We start from the raw sequence: 18,521 nt of genomic DNA on the forward strand, positions 1-18,521 counted from the left end.
GGGGTTTGCAAACAGCTGCATGTATTTGTTGCTCCAATGTCTTTCCCCCGTCAAACTAACACTTACTCAACCCACCCTAGCATTGTTTCTAGTAACACTGCACATCCAGAGAACAGCAAGTGATGATGGGGAACATATCTCACTGTGGACACCATCAGCACTGGCTTCTGCCTGATCACCAGGTACTCCATACCCCATGAGCCTCCATGTCCTTTTTACCTTATACTAACCTGACAGCCCATTTCAAACTATCCCCCTACCACATTGAACTTTGACTATGACTGTCCCCCCTGCACCCTGTGCACCTGCATTACACCAAAATGAAGCCCATCCTGGTTCTCTGCTCCAACCCTATGGAAGTCACACTAGTGGCTATTGTCATTAACACCCCTCCACCCCTTCTACAACCTACCAGGTTCAGCAGACCCTCCTCCCCCACATAAAGTTTCCTCCTATGACTGTCTTTACCCCCACCTTTATAAATGCCACTGCTTTCCACCTTCCCAGCCTTGACTTCGCCCATCCTTATTAGCACCCCCCTCACAGAACACTCCTGAAAGATCAACAGAAGGACATCTGGGGCTATATGTACTCCAGACCTTTGACCAACTAATGAGCAATCGTAGACGTAACTGACCACAGTGTATTCAGCCCTCTGCCTAACGATATACTATCCCTTAGGGAATTGTGCTCTCCTTCAGGATTGATTGCTGAATGTCTCTCAGACTGCACTGACAGTATGAGTATCCCAAATGAATAACTGACCTGCACTGTGTGCACACTATTCCTGTAATTCATGATGTCAGGCCCCCCTAACTGACAGCATCCCTCCTTTGACTGAACTGATGACTAGCCCTCATCAGTTTCTAACATGGCTATTTGGCGGAATTAATATGCAATGTGGATTTCACCAGTTTCCTAATTTCCCCTCCCCCCACCTTATCCCAGATCCAACCTTCCAGTTCAGCACTGCCCTCATGACCTGTCCTACCTGACCATCTTCCTTCCCACCTAGCCACTCCACCCTCCTCTCTGACCTATCACCCTTACCCCCACCTCCATCTATCTATTGCACTGTCAGCTACCTTGCCCCCAGCCCCAACCCCCTCCCACTTACCTCTCCATCTCCTCGGCTCACACCTCATTCCTGATGAAGGGCTTCTGCCAGAAACGTTGATTCTCCTGCTCCACGGATGCTGTCTGACTTGCTGTGCTTTTCCAGCACAAGACGCTTGACTCTCATCTCAAGCAACTGCAGTCCTCACTTTTGCTTTAGTATGCAATGTGTTTGCCACACAAGCACTTGGCATGTACTTTAGGTGTTAGATTAATGTCCCAGTATACCCATCATCAAGATGACTCCACCCCATCCCTCCTTGACTGATCCCTACTAACAAGCATAACATCCCAGCCTGTCTGTACAATAGACCATTTCAATACGACAGTAGAGACAGCCTTTGGTTCTGGTTAAAGAGCAAATGCAGTACCAGGCAAGGCAACACAATGATCAATCTGTCATGTGCTTGCCCGAGTTTCCATATAATTTTTTTTGTCATCTAGCTTGTTTGATAAGATAGCAATCCAAATGTTAAAGGAACAAGCTGGACTATCAACAAGACTTTAACAAGCAGCATTAAGTTAATCAATCAGGCTCATAATTTGATGCATTTGGGAGTGCTAGAAGCTAAATGTAGACGTACGTAGGCCCTCGTTATATGTAGGTAAAAGGAATGCTTACAAGCACTGCACCTTTATCAAATAGTCTTGATTTCAGCCAATTGCCATTGTATCCCCATGGCAACCACCTACCAATCAATCTACCTGCTTGGAGGATTAAAATTGACAGTTAAGTGCTCTTGCTCTCCATTCCACTGATTGACCAACCTATCTATACCCATTGTCATGCTTTATAAAACAATGTCTCTTCAACACTTAGCCCACCCTGTTCCGTGTCCTTTTTTGATGAGTGCAAAATAAAAAGCTTAAAAAGTAATATTTTAGCAATGCTTAACTCTTGCACCACTAAGCATTTATTTATGATCCTCTAGGTGGAGGTGGGTTTGTGGTTAATCATACGTTTGGAAACCAGTCCTTCATTGAAAAGGTTTTGAGAACCACTGGGACTTTCACAATATTCAGTAGAGTATATTTATCATCATTAAGTTCTAACATGCTGGCATTTTATGGAAACGTTTAGATTACATGAGCTTACTTACAGTGTGGAAACAGGCCCTTTGGCCCAACAAGTCCACACCGACCCTCTGAAGCACAATCCACCCAGACCCATTCCCCTACGTTTATCCCTTCACCTAACACTATGGGCAATTTAGCGTGGCCAATTCACCTAATCTGCACATTTTTGGACTGAGGGAGGAAACCCACGCAGACACGGGGAGAATGTACAAACTCCACACAGTCAGTCGCCTGAGGCGGGAATTGAACCCGGGTCTCTGGTGCTGTGAGGCAGCAGTGCTAACCGCTGTCCCACCGTGCCGCCCACAACGTGATAATGATCCTAAAAAATTCATCTTGTTTTAAAATTTATCTTGTTTTAAAACGCATTCTGGGTAATCCAAGATGGAGGACAGGAAACATTTCTGGCTGGAACAATTTGTTCCTTTTTAAAAGTATTTTAGTTGTTGGAGGTGATTTCCTCAAATTTCTGGAGTCACAATTACTGTTTTATATGCTGTTGCACTGTTTTGGAACTTTTGAGAAAAAAGTCAAAAAAACACTTTTAAAAAGGAGAGAGACAGACAAAGGAAGCACATGGTGAGGTCAGTGCAGGAGAGAGAGAGAGAGAGAGAGAGAGAGAGAGCGCGAGAGCATGTCTTAGAAAACTAACAAACAGTGAAATTCACAACTGATCTTGAAGGAACCTGTTTAGGAGAGGTCACAGCACAGAAACAGATAAGCGAATATTTTTAAGTGTGGCCTGACAGTAAGTCTGCAGTAGTGAGCAGAGTGGGTTCTTTCTTGATTTTATGTTTTTATTGGGATATGTCTTTTGATTAAACTTAAAAACATAAGCCATAAGTATTAGTGGAGCAGTGTTCTGTAGAGCAATAAGACAGTACTATTTTCTGGGTGTGTAGACTGAAAGAAGCAAAAATGGCCTTTAGTAGAGTGATACGCTCTTGGCAGATGTGGGAATTTAGGGACACTTTACATGTTACTGAGGATTATATCTGCAATAAATACCATTGGCTGTGAATCCTATCAGATCAAATGGATCAGTTGGAGTGACAATTAGAGGCAATAAGGAATTTACGAGAGCAAGGGGATGTGATGGATGGCAGTTATAGGAAGGAAGAAAAGTTGCAGATAGTCACATAGATGGGTTAATGCCAAGAAAGGTAAGAGAAGTAGGCAGGTAGTGCAGGAGTCTTCTGTGGCTATCCCCATTTCAAACAAGTATGGACACTCAGGGGATCATAGCATGAACAGTCAAGTTTCTGGTATTGAGACTGGCTCTAATGCAATGAGGAGTCATCAAGTTCAAAGAGATTCATTGTGTTAGGGGACTCCCAAGTCCAAGGCACAGACAGAAATCTCTGTGGCCAGCAGCGAAAAATCAGAATGGTGTGTTGCATCTCTGGTGCCAGGATCAAGGATGTCTCTGGAAAGGTGCAGAATGTTCTCAAGGGGAAAGAAGGCCCTCCAGGAGGTCATTGTGCACATTGGAACCAACGACATAGGAAGGGAAAAGGTTGAGATTCTGAAGGGAGAATATAGAGTGTTAGGCAGGAATTTGAAAAGGACGTCCTAGAGAGGAGTAATATCTAGATTACTCCTGGTGCTTTGAGCTAGCGAGGGTAGGAATAGGAGGATGGAGCAGATGAATGCATGGCTGAGGAGCTGGTATATGGGAGAAGGATTTACATTTTTGGATCATTGGAATCTCTTTTGGGGTAGAAGTGACCTGTACAAGGAGGACGGATTGCACCTGAATTGGAAGGGGACTAATATACTGGCAGGGAAATTTGCTAGAGCTGCTCCGGAGGTTTAAAACTATTAATTTGGGAGATTATGGGGAGGGGGGGATACCAGGGAGGTGGTGAAGAAAGAGATCAATCTGAAACTGGTACAGCTGAGAACTGAAGTGAGTCAAACAGGCAGGAACAAAGCCAAGAGCAAGGTAGGACTGATAAATTAAACTGCATTTATTTCAACGAAAGAGGCCTAACAGGGAAGGCAGACTAACTTAGAGCATGGTTAGGAACATGGGACTGGGATTCAGAAACGTGGCTCAGGGATGAACAGGACTGGCAGCTTAATGTTCCAGGATACAAACGCTACAGGAACGACAGAAAGGGAGGCAAGACAAGAGGGGGAGTGACGGTTTTGATAAGGGATAGCATTACAGCTGTTCAAGGGAGGGTATTCCTGGAAATACATCCAGGGAAGTTATTTGGGTTAAACTGAGAAATAAGAAAGGGGTGATCACCTTAATGAGATTCTATTATAGACCCCCTAGATCTCAGTTATCTGTAAGAATAATAGGGTGGTTATGGTAGGGGTTTTTAACTTTCCAAACATAGACTGGGACTGCCATAGTGTTAAGGGTTGAAATGGAGAGGAACGTATTAAGTGTGTACAAGAACCTTTTCTGATTCAGAATGTGAATATACCTACTGGAGAAGGTGCAAACTTGACCTACACTTGGGAAATAAGGCAAGGCACGTGACTGAGGTGTCAGTGGGGGAGCACTTTGGGGCCAGCGAAGAAGATAGACAAGACCTAAAAGTTGAAGTTCTAAATAGAAGGCAAGCTAATTTTGATGGTATTAGGCAAGAACTTTCAAAAGCTGATTGGGGGTAGATGTTCACAGGTAAAGGGGTGGCTAGAAAATGGGAAGCACTCAGAAATGAGATAACGAGAATCCAGAGAAAGTATATTCCTGTCAGGGTGAAAGGGAAGGCTGGTAGGTATAGGGAATGCTGGATGACTAAAGAAATTGAGGGTTTGTTTAAGAAAAAGAAGGAAGCATATGTCAGGTACAGACAGGATAGATGGAGTGAATCCTTAGAAGAGTATAAAGGAAGTAGGAGTATACTTAAGAGGGAAATCAGGAGGGCAAAAAGGGGACATGAGATAGCTTTGGCAAATAGAATTAAGGAGAATCCAAAGGGCTTTACAAATATATTAAGGACAAAAGGGTAACTAGGGAGAGAATAGGGCCCCTCAACAAGGCGGCCTTTGTGTGGAGCCGCAGGAGATGGGGGAAGATACTAAAACAAGTATTTTGCATCAGTGTTTACTATGGAAAATGACATGGAAGATATTGAATGTAGGAAAACAGATGCTGGCATCTTGAAAAATGTCCATATTACAAAGGAGGAAGTGTCGGATGTCTTGAAACACATAAAAGTGGATAAATCCCCAGGACCTGATCAGGTGTAGCCTAGAACTCTGTGGAAAGCTAGGGAAGTGATTGCTGGGCCTCTTACTGAGATATTTCTATCATCGATAGTCGCAGGTGAGGTGCTGGAAGACTGGAGGTTGTCTAACATGGTGCCACTGTTTAAGAAAGGTGTAATGACAAGCCAAAGAACTCTAAACCAGTGAGTCTAACCTCAGTGGTGGTCAAGTTGCTAGAGGGAATCCTAAGGGACAGGATGTACATATATTTGGAAAGGCAAGGACTTATTTGGGATAGTCAACATGGCTTTGTGAGACATGATTTCCCACACACAAACTTGATTGAGTTTTTTGAAGTAACAAAGAGGATTGATGAGGGCAGAGTGGGGACATGATCTATATGGACTACAGTAAGGTGTTCGACAAAGTTAACCATGGGAGACTGGTTAGATCTCATGGAATACAGGGAGAAAGAGCCATTTGGATACAGAACTGGATGAAAGGTAGAAAACAGAGGGTAGTGGTGGTGGAGGGTTGTTTTTCAGATAGACACCTGTGACCAGTAGAGTTCCACAAGGATCGGTACTGGGTCCTCTACTTTTCATTATTTATATAAATGTTTGAGAAGTGAACATGGGAGGTATAGTTAGTAAGTTTGCAGATGACACCAAAATTGGAGGTGCAGTGGACAGCAAAGGTAACCTCAGATTACAACAGGATCATGATCGGATGGGCCAATGGGCTGAGAAGTGGCAGATGGAGTTTAATTTAGATAAATGCAAGGCGATGCATTTTGAGAAAGCAAATCTTAGCAGGACTTATACACTTAATGGTAAGTCCCTAGGGAGTGTTGCTGAACAAGCACCACAGGTTCATAGCCCCTTGAAAGTGGATTCACAGGTAGATAGGATCGTAAAGATGGTATTTGGTGTGCTTTCCTTTATTGGTCAGAGTATTGAGTACAGGAGTTGGGAGGTCATGTTGCAACTGTACAGGACATTGATTAGGCCAGTTTTGGAATATTGCATGCAATTCTGATCTTCCTATCGGAAGGATGTTGTAAAACTTGAAAGGGTTCAGAAAATATCGACAAGGATGTTGCCAGGGTTGGAGGATTTGAGCTACAAAGGAGAGGTTGAATAGGCTGGGACTGTTTTTCCTGGAGCGTGGAATGCTGAGAGGTGACCCTATAGAGGTTAATAAAATCATGAGGGACATGGATAGGGTAAATAGATAAAGTCTTTTCCCTGAGGTGGGGGAGTCCAGAACAAGAGGACATGGTTTACAGTAAGAGGGGAAAGATATAAGAGAGACCTAAGGGGCAACATTTTCAAGCAGAGGGTAGCACATGAGCTACCAGAGGAAGTAGTGGAGGCTGGTACAATTGCAACATTTAAAAGGCATCTGGATGGGTATAGGAATAGGAAAGATTTGGGGGGATATGGTGCTGGCAGATGAGACTAGATTGGGTTGGGATATCTGGTTGGCATGGACGAGTTGGAATGAAGGGTCTGTGTCCATGCTGTACATCTCTATGACGAAGTGAAATTAAATACTTTGAGCTGTAAATGAACCTAATTTCTCTGTAAATTTACACATTGTATAACATTACGGTTCCCTGGTACATTGGAAAGTTGTGCAGATAAACATCAAGATTCCTTTCTGAATTGACAGCAGAGCTCTTTCACATGCCCAGTGTTAATCTCATTGAAAACTGTGGTGACAGTGGATAGGCAATTCTCCCATAGGTCAGGCTGTAATAAATAGCACTTCAAAGATCTCCAGTGCTGTCTGGTATATTTACTGGACTCCCCTATGTTCAGAGGTAAATTGTGTTTTCCAGGAATCATACCCAACTGCAATGGCAAACCTCCCTGACCCTTGGGTAAGGGAGTGAACCTTTACATTCCAAATGTGTATCTTTGCTGATGCCAAAGGAATCCTACACTTGTCCTTGTGAAGACCTTCACTGGATCTACCTTTGTTCACTATCACACTGGCTATTGGCTGTGCCAATGCAATGGGAACTCCTCCAGAGTGCCCACACCAAACTCCAACTCAATATCATCTTTACAATCAAAAGGGACAGGGAGAAGCTTCTCTAACAAGGCAAGCTGGAAACCTCAGAGCAGAGATCGCAGTGCAACAATCATTCATAATCTTTTCAGGGCAACTCCAATAGGATTACAAGCTGGTTTTTCAACTTCAATGTTAATTGACTGTTCGACCAGGACTGGATTTTATTTTCATTGTGAAACGGAGGTCATAAGGCCAAAGGCCACAGAAGTAAAGCACGGTGAAGTCAATTATTGAGTTTTAAAGCCTTAGTTGTAGTAGGAAGGACCTTTGACCATTTTGACTGCAGAAGTGTTAAAAGGGCAAAAGTGGACTAAGTCAAACTTATCTCCACTGGAGATGGAAAATACAAATAAAAGACTATAACAAGAGAGATTAGAAGTTGACTGTGATTTGTCTTTGTTTTAAGATATTGAACAATGCAGAGCATGAAAGCTGCATTCCTGGCTAATTTTATTTGCCTTTGACAGTTGGTAGGATTACTGTTGTCCCCATAGCACCACACAATCCAGATTCCCTCATTTAACACAGATCTGGCTAAGAATGTTGCCAACTATATTATGGCAGGGTCAGGAAGCTCACTTAAAATAAGTAGTCAAAACATTTCAGACATTTTAACCTGAAGTAATTTTTATTAAAATGATCTGTACATTTGACAAATTGTCAAGAAAAATATAATTTTAATACGTCTTTTTTTAAAAAATCCATACAAATGTTTCACATTGGACAGATTTTATAGAAATACAATATGTACAATTGGCAACAAAAACTCAACAAGTTAAATACCTGAGATCAAATATACTCAATATTAAATAGAACCTGTGCCATTCTACATCCCTCAAGGTCTTCCAATCCAGTCACATACGTTCGTCCTACAATACAGTAATGCGCTGGGCACTGATAATATCCATTAATTTAACATACAAGAACTTGTGTTGTACATATGCATTCTTCATGTCCATTCTCTCAACATGAGAATACAATGCCTTAATAAACACAAAGGTAGAACTATGTTGAGGGTTGATCTTCACATTTTTCCAACCTTTGATTGTAATGAATGGAAAATTATATAAAACGCATCTGTGATTTCCAAAATACTCTTGATGGATTAGGCTGTTCACCTAAAGCACAATCCTGTATAAGCAGTCCAGTAATGTTAGTCAAATAGCATAATCTCGGCCATCCTCACACAAAAGCCCTTTTTTTTTCCAAACACCTGACTTGGAACAATGAGCAATTTCAGAGATCAGAGAAGGGAGTTTGGAATACAAGATATCAGGAATTGAAAAACTGATTTGAAAAAAATTGAAAAATATGATTCTGCCTGCATATTTGAAGCTTCTGCTAACCTTAAAATATTTGATTATGGCCTATCTATCCGTCATTCCATCTCCTGATGAAATGATCTGTCTAAATACTAAACACCGAATACTGGACAAATTCAGCCGTTTTGGCTGCATCTGCGGAGAGAGAAACAGTTAGCGTTTCATGTCCAGTATGATTTTGGTACCCTGCCAGAGCTTCTGGGTTTCTCTAACATTCTCTGTCCATTTCAGATTTCTAGCATCTGCAGTATTTTGCCTTTAATTGTATTAATTCACTTTTGGGAGCCAGAGAATTCCAGAATATTTAACTATTTATACAACATCACGTCTCTTTATAATTATATTTCTTGGTTTGACAGATCAAGGATTCTTACAGTTTGCAAGGCTTTTTGACAGAACTTAACATTTGATCAAAAGATGATGGTACGTACTTTGAGACTCAATCCAAACCCTTATGCTCGGCTCATTAGTGATTTTTTTTAAGCAACACTTCTGTTCATGGAAATATAAAGATTTTGCAGTTGGTTGCTGTAATACATCTGGATTGCAGATCTTTTATCCTCACAGCACACATTGTTTTGATTATTTCTTTCCTTTCCCACATCCTTCCTCTTCCAGCTTCCTATGACTAGCACATTTCATCCTTTAAAGGGAGTATACCTTTCTTTCACAGATTAAAAACTTATCTCTACCGTACTCGAAAGATCAACTTTGTTGATCTTGCGATGCGTTTGGTCATTTTGTAGCTCATAGATGCATCAGAAGATTCAGTCAATTTAAGAATTGCTATAAAATGCTCATTTTTCACATTTTTGTCACAACACAGCTCGACTACTTGTCATATTTCTTTTACTCAAGGCCTGGAGGTCAACTATATTCAATTTTTAAGAAAATCACATCTGCAAAAGTCTTTTGACTGTGATCAAAATCCTATAACTGCCCCCAATTTTATTGTGAAATTTTTGCTTAATCACAAGAATAAGTGGTATGTGGAAGAAATAGAAAGATGAAATGTGGCAATTGAAAAGTCAAGATTCCTGGCGGGGATATTTAGTTTTGCTTCCTTATTTAAGGATTTAAACTTGATGCTGTTTCACCTATAGTTCAATAAAATTCAAGCAAAAGTCCATTCAAACTCTAAAATAAAACAATTTCTTCTAATCTCTAAAAATTGGGATTGTAATGATCAACTAAATTGGATTTATTAATTGAAGATATGACCACTCCAGCTTTTAAAATAATCTGATAGCTAAAATATGGGCACCAACTTCTCCTCCTTCAACAAGGCTCCTTCAAGTCAAAAGAAAGAGTTAAACAATGCAGAGATATGAATCATAGACAAAGCTAACAGTATTTAAAGTTTTGCTATGCAAAAACGTGTGACTGAATATAATGTAACAACTAGCAGTTAATGTTAAATATCAGCATTCCAGCCAAATTACCATTCCACTTTGCCATAAATTGAACAATTCTTCAGCTTTCAATCAGGCCAACTGGTGTCACCAATGCCAACTGAGAATGCTGGACCAGAGATGCAAATACTAACAGAGCTATAGAGCAACACAATCTATACATCAAAACCATGCAAATACAAATGCCAATTTCTAATATTAGTGACCAGCAGCAAGTAGTCTGAAATCAAAGCACCAGGTAATGACAAGTATCTACTTTGACCATAAATAGCACCGTGCAAAAGAAAATACGAATACTCCAATGTGCACCAATTTAAATTAAATGCATTCACTTATTTGTAGTTCAAAGGGTTGTTTAAGTTTTAAACTGCATTTTTTCAATAACAAACTATATGGGACATTTTTTATATCTATTAATTAAATTGTATTTTTACTAAATGGAAATGAGGAATATTACCAGAATAACCAAGATAAACATAATCAGTAATGTTCATATACTGACATAACCACTGGGTTAGGTAGCCAATCAACCAAGATGCATCAAGCTCTTCCCTTGCATGGTGCTAAAAGTCCTCAAACAAAATTAATACACAAACTGCCATATTACAAGGATTGTATCATGGAAAATAATATTAAATTGGAACTAAGGGTGTTAAACCAGCACTGGGATGCTAAAACGGTCATCTCAAAAGACCTAGAGTAGAATGACCTATCCAAACTACTCAAAATAAAATTTGGATAATTAAAATAACAAATTCAAAGCAGAGAAATAAGAAGAGGGCAATCACACAGACGTTCCATCAATGCCCTCTTATGAAAGGCATCCAGTGCATTGCAAAAGAATGGAGTATGCCTACAGTTACCATCTCTGGTCAGATATATTTCTGCAGATTCATCATGACCGCTCTGGTCAAAATGTAGCCCTGCACTCCCTTACAGTATCTTCTCACAGCCAATTGGAAAGGGAACAAACTAGATTTATCAGATTGCCAATGAGACAGTCTTCCTCCGATTTCCAGCTCCAAGATTGTTTTATGTAAATAAGACAAGAAAATGTCTATATAAATGCTAGGTATTTGCACAGTACAAGGACACTGCACTATCTTATTTATGCAGCAAGTCAATGTAGTACGCTACAACAATATACAAGATCAGGTATGAGCATGAAGTTTAATAAAATAACCTCAAATGGTTTAAATGTTTATTCTTGCCACAGAAAGAACCTATTTGCAGGCCAGTCAGCAACAACCCACACAACTTCCTAAAAACACCATTCCACTTCAGCTCCACAACCAAGTCACACATGCTCCCATCAACATCCCCAGCACTTCCCCATACACAGTAAACACTTCTCTGAAAGTTAACAATCATACACCTCTCGTTTCCTTATTCCATTGTTTAAGGGTCTCGACTCCAAATTCCAAGACATTTCCTTGCATTTATCTTTCCTGCTAGTTGAATGTGTTGGTTGACAATATCACAGTGAACAGATTTATAGACATTTTGCTCTTTTGGGCTGGTTTACTTTCAACAACTGAGCACAAATTGAGATAACCCCTTTCTTTACCCCAGATCTATGGGTGCAAGAATGTCACAGCAGTTAATGAATTGAAGCCATACAAAAGATTAAAACCAAGACACTGGACAGAAGAACAATGTCATTTTTAATGTATCTCACCAACTCATTAGTGTGTTACTGCTAAAATCTAATTATCAAATAACAATTACTTATTGAGTCCCATGTCTGGAATGATATCTTTACACAAAACATAGTGGTAACCAGGATACCGGACACATTAAACCAACAGTTGGGTACTATGAAGGGATGACAGAAAGTCTGGTATATTGTAAATATAATGCTGAATGGGCTGAAGATCCATCTTCACCTGGACCTCTCATGATGCATCTCGTCCAGTTAGAGTAGATAGAAGACACAGATTAGTGACCGTTGTGAAGAGGGAATATTCATTAAATACAATTTTCTCTTGCTTGCAGTATTAGCTCATTGCAGATGTAGACCTCGCGAGTTTGGTGGCAGGAAGGAATCCCGTATCCTCGCAACTTCTACTGCGCAGAGGTACCCAGAGACCTTGTTATACCATTCTGGAGTCCGACCCCTGACAGATAAAAAGAAAATAGAAACAGAAGAAAAGTCAACAACAAGAAAAAGAAAAATATTCAGCCTATATAGATGCAATGGTAAAGAATGCCTCTTCTTCCTCAGACAGCTCAGGACATTCAGGCATGTTCATAAGGACCCTCACCAACTTTTACAGATGCACCATAGAAAGCATATTGACTGGGTGAATAATGGCCTGGTATGGCAACCACTCTGCCCAGGAACTAAAACTACAGAAGGTTGTGTGCACAGCCCAGATCATCACTGAAGCCAACCTCCTATCCATGGACTCCATTTACCCAGACCATTCCCCTGGAAAGACTTTCATCAAAAGACCATCCCACCCCAGTAAAGCTCTTCTATAACCTGTATCAGGCAGAAGATACAGAAGCTTGAACACACGCATGTTCAACAACAGCTACTCCCCTGCCATTATTAGACTGATGAATGGACTCTCAAACTTCAAATAACACTGATCTTGCTAATGTTGATCTCGCCTAGCGCACCCCTTGCGCGACGTAGTTTGTATGCCTGTCAAATTTTTTTCCATCCTATGATCTGTATGTCTTTGCTATGATCTGCCTGTACTGCTCGTAAACAATGCTTTTCACTGTACTTATGTACACGTGACAATAAACCAAATCAGTAACATAACTCTCCCAATATTCAGCTTGATTTGAAACATTTCTAATCGCTGTCACTGCTACTCCAAACAAGTGATTCTAAACGTTTGTGTAAAGGTGTACTTACTTGAAATGAAAGGAATTAAACATTCCTATACCATGAAAAGGTCTATATCAAACTCCATCTTTGTAGAATACAATTTACTGTGTGCAATACAATACACAGATCAAAACAGAAGCTGCTTGATTCAGCAGCTGACTGGAGTGGAATATTCATGAGAAGTGTTTGATGACCCATACCCAAAGAGAAAAATGATCTTAACAGGAGACAAATATCTCCGAATTGAATTCAAAATTAGACTTTGAGGTTTTCAGTTGATCACAATAGCTGTTAGAGACAGTGCATCTTTCACTCCATTTAGTACCCCACGAGAATTCTTGAAGCTTAACCAACTAATGCACTTGGATCTGCACGAAGGGTAACCCCAGTGCCTAAGAATGAGAGCCACCAGGATAGCTCTCTCTCGATTAATGCTTACATTCCTGCATAGTTTAATCTCAGAATGGAAGGAACAATGTGAAACACAAACCTCAGGTCTGTCCTGGAGATGTATGTGAGTCTAGACCGGCCTGGGCCGCAAGCCTCAACCACGTACTGCGAGTTCAGGACTACTGCTCTCACACCACCTTCCAGGGGCACTGCATCATGCTCAACAGAAACTGCTACCAGAATGCACGTTTCCTTCAGTAATTCAGTCCGCCACGCCCTACATCAGAGATAAAACAAAAAGTACATTGTGACAGTGGATTGGACATTGCTATGCTAACTATAAAAATCTGACACAAAGTAAAGGCACAAAAGTAAACTGTTGTCACTGATAGTAAAGACCACTCAAAGGAAGTTTGGTGCTTACTGAGAATGCACCAACATGTTGCAATAAGTGGTAAAAATCATTGAATAACAAACTGTGACACACCACACCTGAGTGAGTGTGGACTGAGTCAATGCCAATTGGAGTAGCTATTAAGAAAATACACATTATAATTTGTTATTACTGTTAATCAAATCCAACAGGATTGGAATGTTTCTGAAAATACAAGTATATTCACAATAGTTGCCAGGCAATAAGTTTCTAATGAATTAAATGAAATGGGAAGTATCCTAATTTGTAAAGCCTTTAATTTGTAACTTAATCTGGATGGTACCAGTAGATAGCCATTGGTGGAGATACATGGGGCACATTTTCACATTTCTCCACTTGGTATACTAAATTATTTTTAAAGCCAGCCACAAAGACGTGCACGTTCATAGAAAGAAGTTTGCCTAATATTCAAATCAGTAATTTTAGTGAGGATCTCAATAGATATTTAAATGTGATGTGCCCAATCAAAATATACTTGGAGAGAAACACAAAAATCTGTAGAATGGGCTTTTAAAGTAAGTGTATCAAATGTGTTTTTGATTGTCAAGACGCACATAAACCAGGAGGAGTAGGCCATTCAACCCTTTATGTCTGCTCCTACATTCAATACATTCATGGCTGATCTTCTATCTCATTGCCATATTCCCACTTTCTTGCCTTACTTTGACAACTTGTTAAAAAAAACTTTGAATATATTCAGTGATTTGGCCTCCCACAAACTACTATGGTAAAGAATTCCACAGGTTCACTACCATTTAAATGAACGGCCTTTTCTTCATCTCAGTCCTAAAACTCCACCCAGTATCCTGAGACTGGGGAATCTAGAACCAAGGGACACAATCAGGGAAAACATCCTCTCTACATCTAGTTTATCCAACCCTACTAGAATTTTGCACTTTCCAATCAGATTTCCACTTATCCTTCCACACTCTAGTGAATACAGGCCTATTCAAACCAATCTACACTCATAGCACAATTCTGCCATCTCTAGTATCAACCTAGTGAGCCTCCACTGTACTCCCTTAATTGCAAGTTTTTTTTCCTTGGGTAAGGAGACCAAAACTGATGCAATACTCCAGAGGTGATCTTATCAAGTCTCTGTGTAACTGCAGTACAACAGCCCTACTTCTGAATTCAAATCCGCTCGCAATGAAAGCCAATAAATCATTTGCCTTTTGAGTTGCTTGCTGCACCTACCTATCTGCTTTCCTTGACTAGTGTATAAGGAAACCCACATCCCTTTTGTATGACCACACTTCCGAAAATATCACCATTTTAATAATATTCTTCCTTTGTTTTTCACACTAAAGTGTGAAACTTGACAATGAGCATGTAATGCATCTGCCATGTGTTTGCCTACTCACTGAACTTGTCTAAATCACATTGAAGCCTCCATACATCTTCCTCAACTCTCAATCCACCCTAGTTTTGCATAATTAGCAAACTTGGAAATGTTGCATTTGGTTCCCTCATCCTTATAGCCGAGGCCCTCCACTGATCCTGGAGATGCCCCATTAGTCACAACCAGCCACTCTGAGAACGACTCATTTATTCCCCTACACTGTTTGGCAACAAACCCTGGATGCATGCAAAATATATTACGCCCTAGCTTGGGTGCTTTATTTGGACAACTAATCTAAGGGACTTATCCAATACCTTCTGAAATTTTAAATACACCACATCCACTGGTTCTCCATTAGCTACTCTAATAGGTTCATCCTCAAAAATCTACAGGTTTGTTAAGCTTGATTTCCCTTTTATAAACTCACGCTGGCCTTGTTCAAACCCATTAATGCTTTCTAAATGTTATCATTTATAATAGACTCCAGAATTTTCCCCTCTACTGATGTTAGGCTAACTGGTCTGTAATTCTGTTTTTCTCTTCCTCCCTTTTTAAACAGTAGGACTGCACTTGTCATCTTCAAATCTGTAGGAAATGTTTCAGAGGCTATGGAATTTTGGAAGATCCCAAAACATCCAATATTTTGTTAAAGACTAGGGCAGACCAGTCAAAACATTAACCAGGCAGCGCAAACCATAACTGTGCAATTTGTTTCGGTACAATGAAAATTACCCAGAGCAAGTTAGCTAGGTTGACGGCCAGGGTTGAAAACAAATTTATTCACAAAATTACACAATGAAACAAAAACATAATAAAGACCCCCTACAGAACTCAGTCTATCCAAACTAGACTCAATTATGCTGTTCCAATTATACACAATAGTCCCAAAAAGCAAACCCCATGAAATACAGTAAAAATAAAACAAATGCTTACAGGTTGAAGTTAGAAGGACAGAAGGAGAGAGAAAGTTGAGCAGCCTGTTTCCACACAGCTGAACTCCTAACTAGTTCTGGACTGAACTGCTAGCTAGAGAGCTGACCATTCCCCTTTTAGTACAGTGTACAGGTCACTCCTAAAACCTGACCACTTTGGCCTGAAGTCTCACCTGTGTACATAATAAACAAATCCTTTTTCATCTCTCTAACGAATTAGATGCTTCGGAGCCTGAAGGGTTTTATGACCCCTCAAAAAAAATTTAAGGACACAGTATCCTTGAGAAAAGGAACAGCTTTTTAAGAGAAAACAAAAGGACTAGCTTTGTGACAATTTCTAGGGCCACTTCCTTTATTACTCTGCAATGTAGATCATCAGGCCCTGGTGATTGGAGTAATAAAAATATTTGGAATATACATTTGGGAATAAGCATATAAAGAAAAATGATGTTGGAGGTTTTAAAAATAGCAAAGATACATTATAGATATGCATTAATCCAGAATACATTGAGGCACTTGACAAAAGTAATAGGATCTGGAATAGTTTGGCGTTAAATATCAATACTGGACTCAAAAATATAAAGCAATTTGCACAATCAAAACTACAATAGAAAAATAAAGAAATGAAAGCAAGGAAGGTGATCAGGAAGTGGAACAGCAATACGAACGTGGAAGGAGGAATGGATCCAAACACAGCACAACAGTGACTGCCAGGAACCAAAGGAGGGGAGGTAGAAGAAAGTTAAACAAATGGCAGAGGATCCAGAGTAATAGTGGAAGCTAGGGATTGAAATGTTATAGAGTAAATTGAGAAATCAAGATGGTATCTTTGAGGTTGAAGTGGGTCTAAAATGGGTCACAACACTCACGAAATAGGGCAACAGGATGAGAGGAAGAAATGGTTATTTTAGCAAAGGTATCCAAACTCAGATTCTTAGTAATAGCAAAAGTGAGGCTGAAGGGTGAAAAACAGTGGGGAACAGAATCAGAGATAAAAGTACATTTTGAAACAATACTGTCAGAAACTGGGCTGAAAGTCTGAGCATAAATTTGAAATGAAAAAAAAAACTATTAACTTGACATTTAGCCATGATGTCAACAGTTGAATTCCAAGATCCAACAATAATCAGAAGTCAACCAGAGGCTATTTATTTCAGAGTCACTACACATGGCTTTGAACACAATTTCTATAGTCAAACATATTTGAACTATGCTCCTGGTGGTGGGATTACTGAATCAGAGCATAGGAGACCATTCAGACTATCATATCTGTTATCCAATCAGCCTTACTCAACTGCACTTTTCTTAAAGTCCTGCAAATAGTTTCAAATCAAGATACCGGAGCGCAATTTGCTATTGAATCTGCTTTCACCACCCATTCAGATCATAAGTGACCTGAATTTTTCACAAATGGAGGGGATCACTGGTTTAGCCAAAGTTACACCAGAAACTGGAATCTCAAGATCCAGCCCCAGACCTTAAGAAACAGAATTTCAATGTCATGCAAATCTTAGAAGAATTCCCCAATTCTGTCCTTAAAAGGGTAACAGGCTTTTTTTCTTAACAAAAAAGTACCTCCTTGTTTTAGAGTCACCCATATCCTTTCCAAGTTCCCCTTGTTATTGTTCAGGACCTTACAGACTTCAGGTAATTAAAGGCAGTAGATGGAATTTTGACCTTTGTTGTTAAAAGAATTACATTTAAAAGCAAGTAGATTATGCTGCAGCTGTATAGGGTGCTAGTGAGGCCACACCTTAAGTACTGCATGCAGTTTGGTCTTCTGACTTGAGAAAGGATGTACTGGCACTGGAGGGGGTGCAGAGAACATTCACTATATTGATTCTAGAGTTGAGGGGGTCGGCTTATGAGGACAGACAGAGTAGCCTGGGATTATATTCATCTCAATTTAGAAGAATGAAGGCAGATCTTCTAGAAATATGAAATTATGAAGGGAGTAGATAAGATGTTTCCACTGGTGGGTGAAACTAGGACAACAGGCATAGCTTCAAAATTAGGGGCAGCAGATTTAGGACTGAATTCAGAAGGAACTTCTTCACCTAAAGGGCTGTGAATCTGTGGAATTCCCTGCCCAGTGGAGTAGTTGAAACTTCCTCATTGAATATTTTTAAAGCTAAGATGGAGAATTGTTTTGAAAAAAATAGTAAAGGAGTTAAGGGTTATGGTGAGAGGGTGGGTAAATGGAGCTGAGGCCATGATAAGATCAGCTCTGATCTTATTGAACAGTGGAGCAGGCTCCAAGGGCCAGACGGCCTACTCCTGCTCCTTACCTTCAAGAAAGTACCTCCTCACTCATCTAAACTCCAATGGAAATGTGCCCTTCAGCCCAATTCTTCCATATACGACAAACAAATCCATATGTCAATTTAGTAAACCTCCTCTGAATCACC

The 18,521-nt window shown here is 40.1% G+C and overlaps 1 protein-coding gene across 2 annotated transcripts in view; it reads right to left on the reverse strand.

Annotated features, from left to right (window-relative positions):
* Positions 1-8,046: 8,046 nt before the first annotated feature.
* stard8 (StAR related lipid transfer domain containing 8) overlaps positions 8,047-18,521 on the reverse strand; it is a 173,142-nt gene continuing 162,667 nt past the window's right edge. For both annotated transcript variants that reach the window (XM_072595210.1, XM_072595211.1), the window contains 2 exons: positions 13,507-13,683; positions 8,047-12,291 (listed from right to left, as the gene is read on the reverse strand). In XM_072595210.1, the coding sequence (XP_072451311.1) occupies positions 12,177-12,291; positions 13,507-13,683 (292 nt within the window). In that variant the 3' untranslated portion in view covers positions 8,047-12,176. The remainder of the gene's footprint in view (positions 12,292-13,506; positions 13,684-18,521) is intronic.

This window comes from Chiloscyllium punctatum, chromosome 25 (genome assembly GCF_047496795.1).
Source record: "Chiloscyllium punctatum isolate Juve2018m chromosome 25, sChiPun1.3, whole genome shotgun sequence".
NCBI classification, from domain to species: Eukaryota; Metazoa; Chordata; class Chondrichthyes; order Orectolobiformes; family Hemiscylliidae; genus Chiloscyllium; species Chiloscyllium punctatum.